At 39.5% G+C, this 22,991-nt stretch overlaps 1 protein-coding gene across 2 annotated transcripts in view; it reads left to right on the forward strand.

The window, feature by feature from the left end:
- The window catches only part of ryk (receptor like tyrosine kinase), a 44,537-nt gene that overhangs the window by 3,513 nt on the left and 18,033 nt on the right, over positions 1–22,991 (forward strand). Inside the window, exons 2-9 of one of the 2 annotated variants that reach the window (XM_058639104.1) lie at positions 11,343–11,464; positions 11,571–11,670; positions 12,200–12,331; positions 12,619–12,681; positions 13,763–13,904; positions 15,681–15,781; positions 18,012–18,095; positions 20,240–20,365. In XM_058639104.1, the coding sequence (XP_058495087.1) occupies positions 11,343–11,464; positions 11,571–11,670; positions 12,200–12,331; positions 12,619–12,681; positions 13,763–13,904; positions 15,681–15,781; positions 18,012–18,095; positions 20,240–20,365 (870 nt within the window). The remainder of the gene's footprint in view (positions 1–11,342; positions 11,465–11,570; positions 11,671–12,199; positions 12,332–12,618; positions 12,682–13,762; positions 13,905–15,680; positions 15,782–18,011; positions 18,096–20,239; positions 20,366–22,991) is intronic. The other variant, XM_058639105.1, reaches the window with a different exon arrangement.

The following is a 22,991-nucleotide window of genomic DNA, read 5'->3' on the forward strand; positions in this document are numbered from 1 at the left end:
TCTCTTCAGCGAGTCCTGGGTCTTCCCCCATCTCTAAGGGATGGTCACAGGCACCCTGCAGAGGAAAACTATTTCACCCATTTGAAAAAGTCTGCTCTAATATTTACGCACGCGTGGCCCCTTCACTTGGTCAGACAGTTGTTTCTTCATCCACACTTCCTTTGACAACAGTTTACTCTGCTGGGTTTTCATTCTTCTTTCTCTGCCATGATGAACGCCTAAAATAACGATATTGCTGCCTCGATCCGAATTATGTTTCTTGTGAGACCCGACACTTTGCGAGACCTCCTGATTCTGAGGACTCCGGGTCAGCGGCCCTGATCTTGCAAGGCTGGTTATCTGCTAACAGATGGTAGGGGGAGTGGAGACGGCTCCCAATCTCCTCGCAACAATTCATTTAACCATCACAATGACTCAGAAACTATTAAATTAGAATTTTGAATTTAAAAAGGGTAAAAAAATCATCCTTTAGGCAGCATTGTAGTTGTAATGTGTTTGAATTTAGACTGCATGAGGAAATATGACTGTCACCACAACTACTGGAGAGGAGGAAAGGAATTGTCCACACATTTAAAAAAAAATATATCTAGAATGTGTAGTGTTGGTGCATTTTGGTGTTAAATTATACCAAGTGCTCTGTGGTCAGACCTGAAAAAACTGTGATGCTCTTAAGTTGATAATGTAGGGTTTACAGAAGATGTGTTGAGGCTGCAATTTTGAAAGTAGTCATTTACCATGTGATGGCCACTGCACTACTGTCTAATGAAGGAGTAGAGGTGTTAATGCATGTTGTCTTTGTGAGGGAAGAAACCCTGTGTTGAAACTCTTCACATGCTAACATAAACACAATCATCTTGTTGTGGCAGCAGCATTCTGTATGTGATACAGTAAGAGTCTAAGAGTCAGCAAAACATGTGTCTGCTGTCCTTTAATCCACTAGAAAGTTTGAGCTGCGTCTGCATTTATTCAGCTGCCCTGACTAAAATCAGACTTTTAAGCATATGTTCAGACCAGAGTCAGACTCAACCAGGCCTGGACGCTCAACCCATGTGCCACATTTCCCACCCCCTGGCTTATACCCAGATAAAATAGAACAGAAGATCGTCAAAAATATGGAGGAAATCAGGCTATCACGGACGAATGAAGCCGGTTTCAGCTTAAAGAATTTAAAGTTTTAAAGCGGAACTATGCAAGATTTTTACCCTAATTCACCAGCCTAGGCGTCATTGTGATGGTTAAATATGTAGTTGCAGAGAGATTAGGGACTGTCTCCACTGTCAGCAGGAAATCATTGCAAGATCATGTTCGCCAACCCGGAGTCCTCAAAATCTGGAGGTTTTGCGAAGTCTCGGATCTCACGAGAAACAAAAACTGCTTCACTGCACTATACACACACGCTGTCCTAGCCAGGTACTGGCTATAAGATCAAGGCAGTGAGTGATGGCGTTATTTTAGGTTTTCATCGGGGCAGAGCCGGCGAAAAAGAAGCAAAGAAAACTGTTGTCGGAGGAAGCGAGGAACAGGAAATGACTATCTAACCGAGCGAGGGGCCACACAAGAGTAAACTAAATCCGACTGGCTTGTATTGAATGGTGAGAAGTGAAAACACTGAAGCATCCAAAATGGATGCCGACCGGCACGGACATGGCTCCATGGCTTGTGTTTTTCCCGGCTCTGTTGAAAACAAATGCACATGGCCAAGAGAGGGGGAGGGAGGGGGAGCGTCGGCGTTGGATTATTATGGCAGCGAGCCATAGCTTGATTTAACTTTGCTTGGAAACGTATTAACTGAGATGCTAGTTTGCGTGTGACTGTGTTTATGATTTTAACTCAACTACCATCATCATATTCACATCTATATATGGTGTTTTTACGTGTTATAAATGCTAAACTAAGTGGATGGTTTTGCGAGAGGCTTTCCGAAGAGCATCCCCGTGTTAACGTTTCAGCTGCTTCTCTTCTGTCTTATAACTGGACTGGTGTTAGACTGAAGTCTCACTCTGTCCCTTTTGGTTCCTCTTGTTCTCCATCACACTGTAGTTAATCTTGTGCTGCCAGAGCGTGGCCTCTCTTGTGGTTGGCCTGAAACCTCATTTGGTCATATGGAGAAATCTCTTAATGTTTGACAACTATGCCTGTGGAGCTAAAAGTATGTGCGTGGACAGAAACTTCCATGATGCAGTAGTGGGGAGAAATGTTGGAAGGAGATGAAACTGGTATCAGAAATGCAGATTAGCTGCGTGGGAGTCTCACTGCAGTTTTTTAAAGTAACCCAAGGTCTGCAACATGCGTTTTTATTTTTTGCAAATGATATCCGGACCAACATTTGTCAAACAAACCTTTGAATAAAAGGTGACAGCCATAGTCTGCTCACCTTCTTGGAAGTTACTGGGAATCTTATATAGACAGTAGGAGTATTCTGGCAGAGGATGTTATGTTGCCGGCATTCGTCAGTTTTTCTGTGTGTCTGTAAGCAGCATAATTTAAAAAGCAAATGGCGGATTTCTGAAGACATTTTCTGGGGACGTTTGGCTCTAGGCATAATGACAGAAAGTTTAAAAAAAACAAACCCTTGTGATGTAGCATCTAATTTTCCAGGCATTCCAACGGTCCTGTAAAAACAGAATTAAAAAGATAACCAAATGAAATTTAATTACAAGGTATGAATTTATCCAATGAAAATGAACTTCTGTGACCAACTTTAATATGTCAACATGACTCATGGATGCAGAGGTTGTTGTCGCCATGCCAGGGAGTAAGCATATGCTTGTCACAGAGGAAAAGACATATGATAAAATCATATTAATGCATGCTAGATTCTCTGGGTCCAGGTATACATTTACAGACGCTTTTGTTAAATCAGAAAAGCACATGTGCAAGTGTAAGTGTCCCAGTTAGTCAATCACACCTCTGGTATGACATATCCAATTGTCAGCTGTGAAATGCATCTAGTGTTTATGCTAGCTCATTGTCATATTGAATGGAACAGCAGCATCATTATTGTCTTGGTAACACACCTTCTTTGACATGTCCAAGTGTCTGTTTTGAAAAAGGCCTCCAGCAGTTCTCTAACGTTGTGCGTCCTGCTATCGCATATCAAAGTAAGAGTCTTGTCTTTCTGACAAACAAGTGGTCTAATTAAAAACCAACAAGCCCCCACATAAATGTGAATATTTCACTTCTAGTTTGTGGATTAAACAAGACATTTGAGAATGACCTAATTTTGATATTTGACAAACACGCCATCTCCACCATTTTGGAAATAATTGCTAGTTGGAGCCCTAAATCGCTCTTGAGATTATCAGTTCATTTGTGGTTGAACGTCGTCATCAGTTTAAATGACTGACAGCTAGCACACATTGACCGGTCATTGTAATCTTCTTCTGTAACGCTGTAGCACATTGACTTATTGTTTTCAGCTCATCACTTTTAAAGCACCTGTGGGATTTTAAACTGAAGCAGTTCTTCCAGTTTGACTGCAAAGTTCAGCATCAGTTCAAGTTGTCTGTGTGCAGCAATACAAGCAGTTGCCATATTACTCAGAACATGACAGCAGTGCTGAAGCATGATAGATAGTTAAACTCCTCCTTCGCCTCTATTAACCTTAGAAATCCTTCTTAGCTGTATTCTGATTATGTTGGATGTTTCTTGAAATGTACTGTCTCCCTATTCTTTGGGTCATTTGCACTACCAGGTTGTTTACTATGGAAGTTTTCTAGTTTATCAAGAGTTCAGAAATGTTTATAAGTTATGTGTTAATTTATCAAAAGTTGCAAAAGAGATGCAAATATGTTGCTATGTTTGTGACGTTCATGGCCCATTTGTCTCTGATATTGGTTTAACAGGCTTCTTACACTTTATTTCTGTGTGTTTCTTGGCATTCTGATTATTGTGTGATTGTGTAGAAGATGAGGTATAAATGTTTCTCTTTGTACTTGATTATTATTTGCTGTCTCCCATAATAATGCTCTTTCTGAGGCCACTTTTCCATGGTAGAATCACCAGCAGCCTTGTTCCCAAACACATTACTCTGAGTAATGTTTCTTGGTGGAAAGTAAGCACTAAGAGAGTCTGTTTTCAAGTTTAGTCACTGTGTCACTGGTTTTAATGCTTACTATAGAAGCCATGCTAGGTTTTTTTTTCTTTCTCAAAGCGAAGCCATACCACCCAGGTCCCCAACCAAAACTGGCTCTGTGTAGACAAAACAAGCAGCTTCCAATTAAAATCCGCTTTTCCCTGTAGTGTGTATGGGGTGTGGAAATGTGTTTTGTGCAAATACAGTTGATGATTGATCTCACGAGACAAATTACATATGGCATTACATTTGTATCACATGTGGAAATCTGCAGGAAAAAACGATGTTTTCTGTTTTATTTTGTGTTGTGACTTCCAAGAGAGGGAAAATATAAGCGATGCAGTCACTTTTCCCTCTCACTCAGTCAGCTGAGGAGCTCACCGTTTGGCTAAATTCCTCTGGCCAAGCATGCACAAATGAAAAATAACCAGGTCTCATAAAAGAAAAGTGAAAATGTAAGCTAGTGTGTAAAACCGCCCATGTATTCTGGAAGAGCCAAGTGCAAGTTGAAAAACTAGCCTTCTTCCCCTCCTCCAAAGAGCCGAACAGAAAAGCAGAGGCTTTCAGTTTGAGAACGTCTGTGAACAGTGAGGAGTGATTGGCAGCACTATTCATTTCTTTCATGCCACACTCTAAGGATCCCGTGTTTGAATAGAGGAGCCCCTGCTTGCACATCTTTTGTCTATGCTGATCCACTCAAAGGAGATCCTGTAACGCAACAACCCATTTTATAAATTATTTCCCTTCTGTATAAATTTGAATCATAAATCTGCTCATTTGTTATTGGTGTTCCATATTTGACAGCAAATGTCACATTTGATAATTTTATTTTGTTTTTGTGGAAATTAAGAAACGTCATAAACGGTAGATGCTGAAATCTGACATGTCCCAAGATTTCTGTTTCCTACAGCATTTCTAAAATAGGAGCTACATTATAGCCGGACATACACGTTGGACACTAAAAAAATATTTGACCTTTCGCACACAGTCGACACTTTCAAACTGCTGCGGTACTCACAAAGCTGCCCATGTAATACAACATCCTAAAATAGATGAGGGAAGTTTTGCGTGAGACCTCTGATGTGACCCTTTAGTCACCCAAAGATGAAAATAATTCTGCCACAAAAAGCTAATCATTTCTTTAGTAAACTGTCTGATATTTGTTGAGTAAACGGCGGCGCCTCTTTGAGCAACAAATAAGCATCAATGAGGTGCCTATAATGGGAGAGTGGCATACAGCCTTGCTCAGATTCCTTTCCCTGCCTTCATCCTTGTCTGCCCTTGAGGCACTTCATGGAATAAAAGAGAGAAACTGATGTATAGTTTCTTTGAAGCAACTCAAAGGAAACCACAGAAAGATTGGGCCTTAATGTGTTTTTCCTCCAGATGTAAGATACTTTGAACTGCACGTATCGTTGCATGTTCTGCATAACTAGACTAAAACTTGATGTCTTTGTTAGGCATGTTTGTGCATTTTATTTTACATTTTCTATGATCATGCATTTTAATTGCTTTAACTATTGGAATGTGGTTTTACGCCATTGTCAGACTGTGTCTAGGAAGGTGGTGATTTTTCTTTTGCAAGATAAAGATGCTAATTACCTACTCTATATTAATGACACACTCAGTTTTTAGCAGCTCTGAATTTGACCCACTTTTTTCTCTGTGAAATAACCGTGAGCCAAGATGACATGTCAGGGGATTTCCTGCTGCAGTTGTTGACCCAATGCCGCATGTTGGTGTGGAACTGTGGATGGATTGGGTTTAAATGGGAAAATAAAACTTCAGTTTATTTATTTTGAATTACATTTCACCGTATTTTCACACTTAAAACGTAAGGAAAACAGTATTAAGGTGCCGTTAATTGGAATGCTACTTAAAGGCACAGAGCCAGTTTATTCACAATTAATACTTTATTTTACAGGCTGGAAATTCTGTTTATGTCCATGCTGTGGAAAAAGGGTATGAGTGTACCTCCTTGAATTTCCACCTTTCAGTTTGTGCAGGATTGGTTCCTTAAACTACCTTATAACCTATTTGGAGAGGAAGGAGAGAGGGGACAATGATCTTCCACTATTTTTTTTTTATTTGGATTGCATGTTAAACTCTAGGAGCCCCTTTATAGCATGCACAGTCATTAAATTGAAGATATCTTGTCAAATGTTTGGTAATTTAGAAAGGAAGACATTATGTTTTCAGGCTGTCTCAGTCTCATAAACATCTGAAATGTCCCAAGCCAATACAACTTTCCACCATGGCTCCTTCTTTTAAAATGTATATCTGACAGACTGACCTACTCATGATACCATGAGATTTAAGCATCGAGCTTTTTTATGTGATCTCTTTTTCAGTCACAGATTGTAACTGTTTCTGTTAAGTTTGTAGATTTCCAGTGTGTCTCATATTTCTGACCTTGGGATCCTTTCATAGTTGTTACCCTCTCGTTCTCCAGCCTCGCTCATTCCTGTGGATTTGTGTAGAGTTTCCAGTTGATAGAGTTTCACATAGGCCCTCATTTCCCCCCTCCTCCCTGGTTAATGTGACCACTATCTTCCCAATGAGAAGTTGGGGGGGGGGGCTGTTTATCTCCTGAGCACTCAGGGATGGAGGCTTTGGGAGGTAAAGTGTCAACCGTGCACACAAGAGGGTCTTTGTTATACCTTTCCTGGACCGTACCACCTGGCCACTGCCTCCTTTTGTTCTCCTTTTTTATACTTCTCTGCATAAGGATCCACAGATAGCAAAGAAAACATAACTTGGTTAAGATGCCCATATTGTTTTATTATGTTTTCATGTTATCGGTCTCATTGTCTATTATGTGATATCTTGTCAAAGCCATACAAATGCTTACTTGGTGATGAACCGTCAGCATCACTCTTAATATCACAAATCATTTTTTGGCCGTAGACAGACAAGTCATAAGTTATAAAATCAGTGTCAAAGATTTTGATTTTGAGTCAAAGTCGGACTAACACACCCAGATAATGGGATTGGGTGTCACAGTGTAATGTGTGATTTGTTCAGCTTGAACTTGGAACTTTTGATAGATTTTTCGCCATCTTCTCTATGGAGCTCCCCCTACAGTTTGGGAGAACATATTATTACAACACCATCGTAAATATCCATCCTTTTTCTCCAGGTTTATCCTAATGACTCACCACTGCCGGTCTGATGTTCACTCGCGTGTTGCCCCTCGCTTGGTCAGACAAGTGGCTCCTCTTCCTCCGTCAGCTTTTCTCTACTTCTTTTTCACTGGCTCTGCCATGATGAACACCTAAAATAACACTATTGCAGCCTTGATCTTATAGTTGGTACCTGGCGTGCTTGTGTCCGTCTGTCTGTGTGTGTGTGTCTGTGTGTAAGGCCGTGAAGCAATTTGTGTTTCCTGATTCTGAACACTCTGGGTCGGCAGCCCCGATCTTGCAAGGCTGGTTTTCTGCTTACTGATGGTAGGGGCAATGGTGACGAATCTCCCCACAACAAGACATTTAACCAGGGGGTAGAAACCATGCACAGTTCTGCTTTAGATCCTGCTCACACAATGCTGGACATCTGGGATTGTTTGATAATAGCTTATTTAAGTCATTTGCATCTTGTATGGCAGTGTGTACTGTGTATACATATTTATTATAAATGTATTAACTGTGGCAATTTTTTTATTATACCACTATTACCAGCTTAGTCTGTAGATAATCCAATTGTGCTCGACTATCCAGAAATAAACCGTTTTGGTCTATGAATTTACACACCACAAGCAACATTTTATAATTACGTCAACAACAGCTCTCTTCAAGTAACCTTTGAGAAGGGTTGCAATACTAACGATAATTTTGATTAATCTATCAATGATTTATTTGATTGGTCCATAAAATGGTCAGAAAATTATGACAAAAATGACAGTTTTTGTTTCTCAAACTTTCTTTAAATGTTCTCAAATATATTCTCTTGTCCATAAGCCAAAAAATGTTTTTGGTTTCTTTGATACGGTGGCGCAAAGAAACAGGCAACATTCACTTCCAGTTACTTTTATTTTTATTTTAATCTCATTTTTATATATTATTGTTAATCAATTAAACATACATACATTTAGTCAAAGATTATTAGATAAATGTTCCAGCCCTAGTCCCGTGTCCCCTAGTCCCATGTATAGACTCTTTTCTCAGACATTAACCCTGCCTCATAATTTTAAATGTGGAATTCACATGTTTATTAAAGCCGTTCCCTCCTACATTTTACCTCTAATATTTATATGGAGCAGTAATGTATGTTTTAGGGCCTCATCTGTGATTTAGATTTTTCCACAGCACATTGACCCATTAATCAGGTCAAAATGCTGATATATGATGTTGAATTCCTCCATACGTTTCTATAAACAATGTCATCATGTCATTGTGCTTGTCAAACAAAGTGTAGCACTGACTGGACGTCACTATAAATCATACCATGCTTTGGTATAAACTAGTTATATCCAAACATAGTCATACATGTTAATATGTGCTCAAAGCTAATAGGTTTACTGAAGTCTTATTTAGGCTCATTCATGAAAAACGGTTTTCACTAAGTGTAAATTTAGGGTATCAATGTTTAGCAGACAAGCAGATGGTTATATAAATGATCTTAAGACTAATGTTCTGCCTGGGTTGTTGTTAGTCACTTGAGTCCAGCACATGATGAAATGTTCCCTCAAAACAACTATTATGTTTGTCTTGTTTTCTATTTGTTTTATAGAAGTTTGCATTACCAACATGCACGACTATAGTAGCAAACAGAATGATGGTTATTTGACTCTTGTTATGTGTTGTGACCAAATACTAACTAAATCAGAGTGTTGTTGACAGGGCACACCTTCTAGAAAATGCTGTTTTCCCATTCCAGAGAGTAAAAAAGTGTGCGAGTCAGGGATTTGACTGCAGTGTGTGGTTCGACTTCCTTAACCTCAGGAACCACTGATTCCCTCTCCTCTGTCGGTGTAGACTGACAGGCTGCTGTTGCCGTTACGAAGCATTCCTGTTTTGAAGCTGTTGTAGTTTGAGAGGATGGTGAAGGTGCAGTGGGAAGAACAAGTGGAAACAAACTGGTCCTCTTTGGGCCTGGAGGCATAGTTCACTATCAAGGAAGCGTGTGGCAAGATGTTGTGATCTGGTCTATGTGTCATGTCTGTACTTGGCATTAGTCATAGGTGTTATCGCAATAAAAAAATCACTTTCAAGTCAGTCAGTATTGATAGTTATCATGATAAATGTCAAATGATTAAAGATTGATTGTGATAGAAAAAAAAGCTGGATAGGGATGTTCCAATCCTAATCTCAAGTATGGAATCGGAGCCGATCTGGGCATTTTTTAACTGATTGAAGACGGAAATATCTCTGATCACCTCCCAGATCTTTTACTCGAGCAGAGCTTTCTACAAGCGCCCACTGTTGGCTGCTTTTCATGTAGCTCGGCTGTAGACTGTAGCAGGGCTTAATTTGGTTCATTATCACAGTATTTAATTTTTTTATATACCAGTGTGTTAGATAAGCAATTGGTCGTGTTTTAATACAATGCCTAGTTTTTTCCACCAATGCTTTACCTAATGAACTGTAGTGGACTTACACACAGACACAGACAGACAGACAGACAGACAGACAGAGAGGTTTGTGCTGCTGAGGACACTGCATTGGCTTCCATTCATTTGGACAGCCTAATAAAATGTTTTCCATAGCCAGTTCATGCTTAACTTTACCACAATTCAATTCTTAGCCCTTAGCTTCCTCAGAAATGAAGTTCTGTCTCATTAGGACCAGGTTTTGGTCCTTTATACAGACAGTTTATGCCAGAAAAGGTCCCAAAGAGGTTAAAAGGAAAATAAACTTTAGTAGGGACCAAAGCAGGTGAATGTCACTGTAACTTGAGTTTACGACGAAACTCAAAAATGTTTCTATACACAATATAAACTGAAATGGTCTGTTATTTTTCACCAGTATCTGCAGTCTCGTAGCAGGAGTCTTCTTTCAATTCTTCTTTCTCACGAAACACTTCAGGAATGTTATTCAATTATTATCACTGATAGTGACCATTTGTTTAAAAATGGTGCTCTGTCATCCTGGCAACTACAAGTATTGAATCAGTACTTGGTATTGGCAGATACTTAATACTAAAAAGATCAGATCAGGAACAGGGGCCAAAAAGCTGATCGTGACCACTCGCATATGTCCGCTCCAGATGGCTAATGGGATAATTCCAGAAGGCCAGGAGCTACACTTGAAAGTTGTACAAGAAAGAAAAATCAAATAAGTGGTTCTTATTTATTTCATTAAACTACCATGTCTAAGATTTTGAATCAACGTTTGATGTATCTTTATTATTTTAAGCATCTGTTTTAAGTGAAAACTTATAAAGGGACAGCCCTCCTAATTAAAGGAAAGGAAAGGCAGCAATCTACTCTTTGGGCTTGGTTAAATAGCAGTTTACATACCACCCCTTCTCCTTCTGAGCTGGCAAAATGGTTGAGAGTGTTTTTAATTGAGCCAATGTGAGAAAAGTCTCTGAGCCCGAGCTCTGAGACAGCCCGGGGGTATTGGGGGAGCCTGGGCACATTCTTCCTTTCTCTTTAAACTAGATACTCAGACTGATAGACAGACACCACTCTGGCAGACAGACATTTTTGGGGACTGATCACACTGCCCAGGGCCAGGTTTGGGGATTTCATCAGGAACACATTAGACTCCTTTGACTTTTTGATAGAGCAGGAGCCTAATGTGGGAAACAAACTTCTTAAAGCCCTCATTTTGTTTTTGGCAAATACTTAACTTCATACACTGCTCTCTTTGCTCTCTGATGATTGTGTGACATCATGGCTTTTCCACTTCTGTACATTTACAGAAGACTGACTGGTTAAACAGATTATGAGTGTTGAATGCAAGGCCACATTTTTTATCTAAGGCATTCCTGTTCCTTCCCTTTAAACCTTCCCTTGCCGAATTCTGTTTCCTGGATAGAAAATTGTGGCCATATTTTAGTTGTTGTCTCACTTGAGTGTTTTGAAGTTTTTCACTTGGGCACTAAGAGTTCTGAAGCACTAACAGATGTGGTTAGACCATCTCTCTTATTGAGGGGAAACCCACCCTAATCCAGGCAGGCAGCTCAAGTGAATATTTCACCATTTTTCCTCCGACCTGTTCTTTGTCTGTTTGTTTAAATTTCCTCTCTAGATCAGAAAATTTGTTTGAAAGTATTTTATGTCCATTGACCTCAGTGCACTCTCATGTCCTCTGTCCTCCCACAGGCTTAGACGCAGAGCTTTACTACGTACGAGATGATGTAGTGAACCACTATGCACTCTCCTTCACCCTACCTGTTCCTAGTGAAACCAACAGCCTTCACTTCACATGGCATTCCAAGACAAAGGTAAGACTCTGCAGCAAAGTGAATTATCAGTCACCACCTGATTACTTGTTCAAGATGACCCATTTTGTCGTTGTTGTGACTTTGTCTCATCCTGTTCTGTTCGTAGGTTGACTACAGGCTTGGCTTCCATGTGGAGAACGCTGTTGCCATGAACCTACCAAGAAGCAACATCTCCAGTCAGGGGGAGGTTCCCCGTGTTCCCTCTGGTTGGTCAAATGAACTCAAATTGCTCTATCAATATTATCTGGATATTAGATTGGAATATTACATTAATAGTACCATGCTAGTACTGAGCTGCTGAGATGTAAGGCATTTTTAAAGTTTGGTTTTGTACAAATTTCACAAATAAGATGTTATATTTATATATTAAAAGATGAAGTCTAACTACGATGATGACTTGGATTCAACAGCTTTTGGTCTGTTCATCTACCTAAACAAATAAATTCATAATATAGTTTCACCTGAAAATGGGAGTTTTGCTCCTTGGTTGTCTCCAGTATTCAACATCCTGGGATTTTATTTTAATGTATTTTTTTACCTGCCTTACTGAAGAGCACCTGTTTGACCTAATGAAGTCTTCCAGCATGTCTTACCCCTTTCATAACAAGGTGCTACTTTGTGGGATCTGACAGGACCTACTACTGGTGCACAAAATCTCCTTTAACCTTTTAATATTTTCCTTTTAACTTTCTCTAAACAATGTTTGCTGTGTGTTTGCTCTCGTTTTCTCCACAGTCTTCAGAGTGGACCTCTTCTGTTCCGGCAAAGTAGATGGAGAGGCTGTTGCGACAGTGCAGCTCAATCTGACCATCCACCCCAACAACTACACAGTGCTCAACTTCAAGAGGAGGAAAATGTGCTACAAGAGTATGTTTGCAAACCAAGAAGTGCTGGATGCTGACACTTTTATATCAATATAATAATAATGTATAATGTGTTTTGCTTGATTATATTCAGTAACGTATTATATGGTCTCAGCAATATGAAAGTTATATTTCTGTGTTCTGTGAGCTAAACATTTACTGGTTTTAAGTGGGAATATAGAGAGAGAACGACTCATGCAGTTTATAGGAGAGCGTATATCGGGGCATTTTCTGCAGCTACAATTAACAGATGTCTCTTACATTTTTTCCTTTCTTCCTTCTTTCCTACAGGAATAGATTCTGACTCCAAGATTCCCATTCCCCTCAACAATAACACTCTTCAGCGGCCCGACTGTAAGTAATCTTACTGATCCAGGTCTCTCGTCTATTATAGGTGGCATCAGCCTGATAAAATAGAAGCTGATTTAGTCCCGAGCAATTCCCAGGCAGAGCAGTTCACATTCGTCAGACTTTCCACAACCGAGGCATGATTTCAGAGCAAAGACAGAAGGATTCATTCTCCCCTATTGAAATGTGCTTGGTCTGCCCCCACCCAGTGGAGTGGGTGTCCACTTTTGGTGGGATTTATACTCTTTGTGAGCCCACTGCCCCAGTAACAAAGCACCATTAGTGGCATGTTTCCCTTCTGCTTGGGTAAGCCCAAGGAACCTGGGGCCCTCAGAGGCTTTTAGAGAGGTGATGAGAAAAGCTCTTAGACACTGGATCCTGGACACAGCCTCTGCTATTCCAGGCCTCCATTAACCCAAAGTGAAGCCCTCACTTCACTTATAATGTACCTCACTCTTTCACTCATGTTTCAATCTTATTGACTTTCCTTATATTAATGCTCTGCTTCTTTTATAGAGCTCTGGACATCATGTAACTTAGTTTTCGTACACTGCCATGGTGGCAGGAAAAGCTGGTTTGAAGCGTTCAAGAGTTCACTGTGCATGTTAGAGCCACAGAGATTGTGCAATATTTTGCACGGACTCAGTATAACTCACCCTTAGTATTTCCCTTCGGTGCTTTTCACCAGTATGAACAGACAAAGCAGACATTATTCTAGACCTGCAGGATTCCGACACCTACGACTTTCTGATGAGCTTTCCCCTCATCTTTCATGAACATTTAGACACCGCAATAAAAGCATGTAAAATAAACAAGACTTTGAAGTTGGCAAGGGTTTGATTCTGTACCTGATATTAAATAATCTCTCCTCCAGTGGATTCCTCTCGCTCTGTTTTCTGTGCTCGCTTTGAGCACATTTTATGGCAGTAATCCATCTCTGCCGCCTCTACAGATCTTTGGTGATATGGTGAAATGCTCTCCCTTTTGCTTGTCCCAGACTGTTATGGCATCCCGGGGCACTGTATGTGATACCACAGTTACCAATTGTTCCTTTTTCCTGATTGTTAACACGGCTTGTTTTTGTCAGTAGATGGTGTGACCGCCCCCACCAGCTCCACTCAGGTGTTCTACATAAGCGTGAGTGTGTGCTGCATCGTCATCTTCCTTGTGGCCATCATCCTTGCCATCCTTCATCTGCACAGCATGAAGAGAGTTGAGATGGAGGACAGGTTTGTTTATTTTTATTTGTCTACATTCGAAAAGATTGTTACAGACGAATGACACTTTACGTTTCATTTTACTTTAACATATCTTTGTGTTTACTGCAGTTTAGGTCTCTGTGTAATACTGTACACAGGTTCTTAGGTCAGCAGTGGACCAATTTTTATTCTTGATATTTAGGTTGTGTTAGGAAGCTACTAAGTTACAGTCTTTATTATTTTTATTTATTTATAAATTGAAACATGGCAGCTTTAAAGGTTTTAAAATATTGTCAAAGTTGAAGCTTTACTTTCTGGTTACAGTCATTTATTTATTATTTAAGATTTGAATAATATAATATAACCATTAAGAATAAAAGAGGGGGCCAGTGCCTCATGTAATTCACTGTGACTTGCTACTTTGGTAAAGATGGCTTCCCTAGATGGCTGAATAAACAAATCAGCTGTTGTATTTGTCTATATTATATACTGGCTAGGGTTTAAACACATTCTACTGTGCACGAAAACCAGCATCTAGCTGAGTAGATATACAGCCTTCCCTCTGTCACCTGTAAGAGTTATGTCCTTGTGTTTTTCTCTTTGCAAAGACCAACAAAAATAGGTCATCTCCACAGAGAGGATTATATCAAGTTGAAACCTGCACTTTAGCTTTCGTGTTGTTTAATTTCATGTAATCTCCACTCCAGATGGCTGTAGGCAGCTATGCTGGTTATCAGATATCAGTGTGAAATCAGATCAGCACGTCCTTTTTAGAGAGGTAAACCACAGAGGCAGTGGTGTATTTAAATTGTCATAGTAGTCTTTGTAATGTGATAATTGCGTTAAATTCACTTGGTGCACTGTTATTTTGGCAACATCCTTCAGGTTTATAACCCCCCGAGTTTTGTGGAGCTTTAACATTAAATCAAGACCTTTTTAGTTGATTGACAGAAGGTTTATTGTACATGTCTGCAGGTGTTCCTTGTCTTAAGATGAAGTGAAATACCTTTTTTGTGAATTGTTGGTCAGACAAACAAAGGACTCTAAAAATGTCACCTCTGTTTGTACTGAGAGGTGTTTCTGATACTTGGCTTGTTCTCAATTACTGGGCAAAACAATTCAACAGCAACACAAAATGCAGCTCAACACCTCTTCAAAACAGCTTGAACTAAAACAGTCTCCTTATCACTGTTCCAGTAACTTTGTATTTGACTGCACCGGCATCAGTTTTAGTTAGGTGTTCCTAATGAACTGTGTGTGTATTTCTCACTATAAACATTTTTATAAATAAAACATTCATGCCTACATTTGCCAGAGGTTTATGAGATAGTTTAAGGTCACAGTTGTTTACTGTGCTTTTGATTGGACTTAAAAAGCAATAATGATTGTAGCAACACATTTACACGTCATCAATGCCTTCATTAGCTAAGACTGGGTAAAGCTTTAATGATACAGCCTGATTTGTTAAAAGTGTGTAAGAATTAATGACATCTTATGGTGAGACTGCAGATTGTAACAAATGGAGGCCTCGTCTTGGGGAACTGTGGTGGTCTCCACTTAACCACAAAAGATGTCATTCTTCTTCAGTTGCATAGTTAGCTACAGCTTAAAAACACATAATGCAGGCTTTCGATGGATTATCTTTTCAGCTGCTGTACAAACATGGTGGTGCAAGATGAAAAAAGCAAGGTCCTTGTCAAAAGTGGTCTTTATTTTAAGTTATGTACTTGTAAAAACATACGTATGGATTGTATATTTCAGGTCCCCTCACATGAAACCTCCATGTTTTTCCTCTATGTCTTTCAGTGTGAGTGACAGTGGGAGCTCACAGGGTCTGTCTCAGCCATCGACACAGACCACACAATACCTGAGAGCTGACACACCAAACAACGCAGCCCCCGTCACAAGTAAGACATCTTACTCCCTACAGCCGAGACAACACTCACCGGACTGTCGATAAGTCAAAGCATGAGTTTGTTGAGCTGATAACTGCATGTAGAAGTGCTTCATATCAGACTTCTCGCACAGGCATCCCAACATGCACATGCTTTTCTTAATGCAATAATGTTCTGTGAATGACCTTAATCGTTTAACTGCCATCATAAGATCATAATAAAGAGAACAATCCCTGCAGTGATGATCTCTTTATTTTTGGTCACTGTGTAAATGTTTTTTTTTTGTCCCCAACAGCTTGTAACAACGAAGCACAAGCAGTCTTTTATATTGGATGATGTACAAATTTAATTAATATAGAGCAGCCAGGGTTGGAGACACTGACCTACAATCACAATATTATAGTGAGCTTGAGGGATGCAGTGGTTCAACAACCACAGGGTTCAGTTTGTATTACGGTGTCGGTTTGTTCTCCATTCTCTATTTCATTTTGTTTGCAAAAATAAAAATAATTCTCTCCAGAGATTTGGTAATGCTCTTGTAGGAAAACAATATGAATATGATTGGTGTAAGTTTCAGTTGTCATTACACTGAGCAGTCCTTGTTAACGTCATACTATCACGTTTAAGCCAACAAATGCCTATTTCAGCTTTCATCTTTCACCAGCGTGACACTTTATTATGCAGAAAGTGAATCTGGGCTGTAGCAGATTGCCCCCAGCAAGGGTCTTTGTTAGAAATTGCTGGTGTAAGGTAGCAGTTTGATCACTCACCCAGTCATGTTCTCTTGGCTGGCACCCACTGTAATTATGGGGTAGAGTATAATTCTCTTGCTGTTCATCTTGTGGATTTTGGCCTTTTAATCACAGTCTAAGTACAGCAATGGAGCCATAAAGTGACATCCAAGGTTGCCATCATAAAAACATCACCATAGTAACCATAGAAGCTCTTGATTACAATAAGATAGGTCCTTTTTTGCAAAATGAGTCTTTATTAGTTTAGTTAATTTGGTTTTGCCCTCTTGCCATAGTCCATATAACCATTTATAAAGCTAACATTATTGTGTTAATGTGTGTGTATATATATATATATATATATATATATATATATATATATATATATATATATATATATATATATATATATATATATATATATATTACAACTAACTATAGAATATATTCACATCCGCATTTTGGGAGATTGACTTTCTGGACGAGCATTGACGACTTCTAGGTCTGCTCTTCAACATTACAGCTGGTTAGCTCATCTCAGCACAAAGACTGGAAGCACGGGAACACAACTGCTCTGCAACATTAGTTCATTTGTGACTGGATTAAACAAGATAAAGTTAATTACTGTTCACTGAGTGATAGCTATATCAAGTCAACATGTACCCATCGGCCCACAAATGAATATGTTTTATCACTGCAAAGATACCCAACATTTTGCCATTAAACCGCTCAAGTAACCGCAGTTGACACTGGTCATGGTACAAATGCTACAGAAGTGAAAGCATTCTGTGCCGTCCTTGTACAACCATAAAAGTTTATTTAGATATGAGAACAATAAACACTGAAGTTGATATTTATTTTAAGGCACCTTTTTATCACAAATAGGTATATAAAGTATAAATGTATTATGGGTTATCATTATCATTATCATTAGAGGTTATCACACAGGTCGACACTGTGATAAAGTAATGCTTCTTTTGTCCAAATAAAATGAGTATTTCCAACATTTTCAAGGGTGAACACCTGCTTTAAAACAATTCACAGTAAGATGTCATTGAGTTTTTGGAAAAACTTTCCTCTTCATGCAGTTTGGTCAACAGACAAATGTTAGAGAATGAATCAAACCCTCCAAATATTGACGCCTCATTCTTATTCCTCTGTGCCCTCTGTTGGGATCCAAAGCAAATGCACTCATCACCTGCTTCATCAGTTTGTGATCCATCATCTCCCTCTGGTGGACACAGCTCACATCTCACCTCCTGTGCCTTTTCTTTATATCTTACTGTAAGCTTTGCTGAATGTGATTATTTGCACCACCATCCACCCAAAGTTTACCCATATTTCATGCATGCCTGATTTGATCGATGATCTCCAAAATGAGCTGAACATTTGCAGCTGCAGTTGATGTCCAACCATTCGTTCATTCAGGCCATGTTGTAATTTGAGTGAACTATCCCTTAAAACACTTTTTTTCCTCACTGTGCTCCTCCTCCCTCTCCTCTTGTCTTCAGACAATCACCCTGGTTCTGCACCAATCCTCCAGCTTGCTGCCTCCTCCTTCCAAAACCCTGGTGCTCCCCCTAATGAAACCAAAAGTAAGTTCCACTAAAGCTTTAAAACACCATTTTGATACTGCAATATAAAACCTAATCCATTTTGTTTCTTTAGCATTCTGAACTTTACACTCCTTTGATGAATACTGTAGAAAACAAGCTTGTGTTAGCTGATGGTCGTGACTTGCTGGGTAAAATAAAACTAGATAGTGATCCTCAGGAGTCTGATCCTTGCCGTGCTAGTTACTTAAAGGGGACATATTATGCAAAATCAACTTTTTAACCATTTCAATACTTATATTTGGGACTCTGGAGGCCCTACCAGTCGCCAAAGTGTGGAAAAAGAATACTTAGTCCTTTTTTTCGTGGTCCCCCTTAGTGTAAGTATAGGTGATAAAACACTCGATGTTGAATTCCCTGCGCTTATGACGGCAGCATGCGCATTTCACCGCGAATGTTACCGCCCACCAGTAAGTTTACCTCGAGAGCTCCACCTTAGCTCCACCTTGTCCTTGCGAGAGTGCAGGCGAGGGAGGAAGAGCGGTATTATGTCAACGTGGAGGGAGAAGTGTGCTGTTGGTGGCTGCACAGTGGAGCACAGTGTTTTACACAAACTTCCAGCCTCAGAGGATTTTATATATGAAGCTAATGTGCCGGATAAAGTCAGCAAACGTGTGTTCGTGTGTTCGCACCACTTCAGCGGTGCTGTCCCTAAGTGTTTTTAACTGATTTACAGTTCGGCAGTGTTCGGCTCGATCCTTATGTAGGACGTCTCTTCCTGTGACGGCACTCTCGCTGTTTTCTGCGCACGCTGCCATGTTGATATTGTCAGAGAACTAGTGGAGGGAGGGGGAGACGAATAGAGCTGTAAAGCGCTGTAAAGAGGACACATCAGAAACACTCTGGAAGAAGTGGGTGTGTGTTTGCCTGTGTCTCATTTGCATATAAAGGGACCATGCACGAAAGCCGAGCGTTCTGAAAGGGGCGGGTTTAGCAGGGTTATTGAACTGCTATGATGCTTCATCCTTATGGTATTTTGACCAAGGCATGTCACTGACATGTTCATTAGGACACCAGGGAACTATTTTAATGGGGGAAATAGGGTATAATATGTCCCCTTTAACACCGCAAACCGACTGCCTTCCCTATAGGCAGGTGCTATTCTGGTCTGTCTCCAAACAGCCGAATATTTGTGCTTCTATATGAGCTAACCAACAGGATTATCACGCTGGATAATTCTCCCTCCTTTAGCACTCCAGCTAAAATGGATACGGCTACAAAGATATCTTCCACTCCGGTGGAAGGTTCTCAGTGGGTTTTCTTATTAAATATTCCCACTGGAAAATGACAAAATGAAATTTACCTTTGCAGACTATAAAGAGATAAAGATAAAATGCTAAACTACAGATTTTATAAGATATCCAAATGAAATGGCATGTATAGTTATCCATGTCTGTATATTTATAGATCCTTGATGTCTTATTTTCCCTCACTGTTGAAAATAAATCTTGCTCTTATTTTGATCTGCAGGGGGCAGCATTGACCTGCACTGTGTTCCTGTGTACTTCACAGTTCATGTGCTGCAGCAGAGATTTAAACCTTTAATCGAACTGCTTTATGGGCCGTTGAACGTAAACCAAGAAAAATAAATAGAATTTGATTTACTGCTGAATCAGATCTTGTTTACAGTTTATTTACTGTATATATTCCCATATGACTCAAGTCAAAGGGGCTTTTTGGGCCTTGAACATAATAGTTTTTTCATTGTTTCTGTTCATCCACCCGTGTATGAATCATTAACGTCTGACTCAACAATTAAACACAGTCTGCTCAGGTACAGCTGAAAGTGTGTGTTCTCCTCTTTCAGCCAGCAGCTATTGACAGTGAGTACTTTGACAGGTTATGTAATGATTATGCTGTAACACAGGACTTTGCCTGAAGTTGCTTTGATGCAACCTGTGAATGGCATTGTACAAGTTTTACCTATTATATTTCTTATAATTTCTGGAATTCCAGGAATTGATATGAGAGTTTGAAATATAAATCTTTTTTGTTAGTAGGAAATCTGCTGACAGTTTTTTTTTTTCCTTCTTGGGTTAATCAGATTTTAAGACCTTTTGCTCAATTTGAAAATGTTTGTTTGTGCAGTGTTTTTAATTCCAAGTCTTGTTTTTCTTTCTTCCCAGGCTACCCATCTCTCCGCATAGAGAAAAATGACCTGAGGAGTGTTACTCTTATGGAGGCCAAAGCTAAAGTGAAAGACATTGCCATCTCGAGGGAGAGAGTCACTCTACGAGACGTCTTGCATGAAGGTATTTGCTTCTTTTCTCCTCACTCTCTTCTCTCATGAAAGGGTAAAGCCTGAAAACTGATCTCCACATTCCTCAAAGAAGTGTAAACATTATCTCAGCAACATCACAGAATAGTGGGATTCAGATTGTGTGATGAATGTCACAGATTATAGCATGTGATGTGGTGAACATCTCTCATCTCATCAGGACTCCAGGTGTGTATCTGTGAAGAAATGTGGTTTTCAGTTTGTTGTAGCTGGGTATGCTTTGATGGATTGGCTATGATAAACATTGTGTATCTCTAAATACACACCATTATGTACGCTGTATTCACCAGGTTTCTGAGAACACACAACCTAAGATCAAATAGCCATAGTTTCCTCTGTGAATTTGCCAGGAAGTAAAAATGATCGCATGATTTCTCACCTCAGTAAACATTTAGTTTTAGCTTTCCATCAATGGAACATGATGTACATTTTGTAAATGATGTTCCCATTTAGAGGAAAATACACAATGAAACGTGGCTCATATAAGTGGAAATCAGTGTGATTCACAGCTGGTATCGCCTTGTTGCAGGTGACACCTCTGAACTTCAGCAACATGTCAGCATGGCTCTGACCGAATTTGATTTGGGAGAGTTTGAGACTGGGTTTAAGTTTCTTATGAGTGATGATATGACAGGTTGCCACTTGGTATCTTCCCCAAACAGGAAAACAAACCCTGTTTGATACAGTGTAGCCGGAAGCCATGGCTGAAAATTAAAACAAACAGAGGAATTGGTCCCTAAAAAGAACTCCACCTCTGTGTGAAGCTTGTTTGGCTTTTTCCCAAACGACAACGCACAAATGGTTATTTACAAAGTTTGCACGGACAAGGTTCGCCCGTCGAATGGCAACATGACAAACCTTTTCAACCAAAGAAACGGCGTCCGAAACAATATGCTGAGAGTGAAAGAGCTAGGAGAGCAGCCACACCACAGCCAGGCATTTAATAAAGGCATATAAGAAGACTAGCAGTGAAAGCGGTGGAAATAATTAAATTGTACCCAGCACAACTGTTCTTTGCCCTAAATTCTCTGTTATATGTATATTATATTTTTCTTTTAGGGCCATATGTTTGGTTGCAATGGTCAATAACTTGCAAAATAGTAAAACAAAAAAAATCTATTTTAAAAAAATTCTGATCATGATTTTACTGTAAAAAAAATTGGGATATCATATTTTTGCCACATCAACCACCCCATACCAATAACATGATAACGAATGTGGGAATGAACCGCACTAAAATATGTCTGGAAACAAAATGGCCTGTATTTCCCACATGCACACACATGACGAATATTATTTTCTGAATAGAGGGACAAATGCCGCCTGTCTGTCTGAATAAATCACCGTATAGTCTTTCAAAATTTAAGTACTGCTGACAGGTCACCACAAAGTAAATGACTGCACATCATGTCAGTGCTCAGTCGGCTATAAAGCTCAAACCTACACCTGCTCCACTGATAACTTTGTGTCATTATGAATGCTCTCTTCAACTGGCGCCTAAATGATTCAAATGTCATAAAAGTTAATTTGGTCTGTTTGACATCCAAAAGAACAAGTGGTTATGCAATAAAAAGGAGCTATTCAACTACAAAGAAAAGCCTGCAGCAGACAAAGGAGGCGCATCAGAATAAGACGTAAATGAAACATGAATGACGTCTGACATTGACAAGTACAGACACAAAAGATGCACAGAAAAAAAAGTCTGTTTCAACTGTTGTTGAATCCCTGAGTTTAGAAGAGCTAGAAAATAGTAAACTTGTGAGCTTCACCACTGCTCTTTGCTTAAATATAACTGTTTATTTAGCAAGAATATCCGGATCAATTCTTATTTTCGCCTGACGTCTCAGCTTTGTGACTGGATGACAACCATCGAAAGCCACAACAAGCTGCTCACGGCCAAACTCGGGGATCTTCCCTAATTTGAAACATATTTTATGTGAAAAGAAATTCAATATCTTGCTGAGTGAAACTAAAAGTGGAGGATTCTTCTGTTTCCACTTAAGTGCAAAATTACATTTTTAGGAGTGTTGTAAATATTGGCCCTGGTTTTAATTAGATGGTATTAAATGAAGTATATGGGTGAGCGTGCACCCATTAAACGTTCAAACCACCTCCAGTGATGAGGCTTTTGGCCACAATAACAACAAGGCTGTAAATGCAGTGGGTTTATAACAATGTGCTGATAAAATCCAGTTCACCTGTGATGTTGGTTGTTTCGGACGATGTCTTAATAACTTAGCGTGAAAACCATTTTTTCCTGTTGTAAGATTATAAATCTGGACACATTTGCTACATTTTCTCCATTCATAAAAGAAAGGTGCAGCACATAAGTCAGACAGTTCACAAAGCCAGTTGAACAACAAAGTCTCACATGATTATCAACAGCAGTTGTCTGACTTTTAGGCTTTAAATATCTTAAATACATGATTGACAGGTCTTAAAATTGATAGGGTTATTAAGTTAATCATACTTTTATTCTTGGAAACTTTGAATTGATCATGGTTTTGTTACTTGGGACCAATAATGGCTAATGCAAACTGTGCAGTGTGGTCAGAATGAACTGCTTCTTTTCTCATGAATAGGAATAAAATAAGAGTTTT

The sequence above is a fragment of the Solea solea genome, chromosome 9 (assembly GCF_958295425.1).
Source record: "Solea solea chromosome 9, fSolSol10.1, whole genome shotgun sequence".
In the NCBI taxonomy this organism is placed as follows: Eukaryota; Metazoa; Chordata; class Actinopteri; order Pleuronectiformes; family Soleidae; genus Solea; species Solea solea.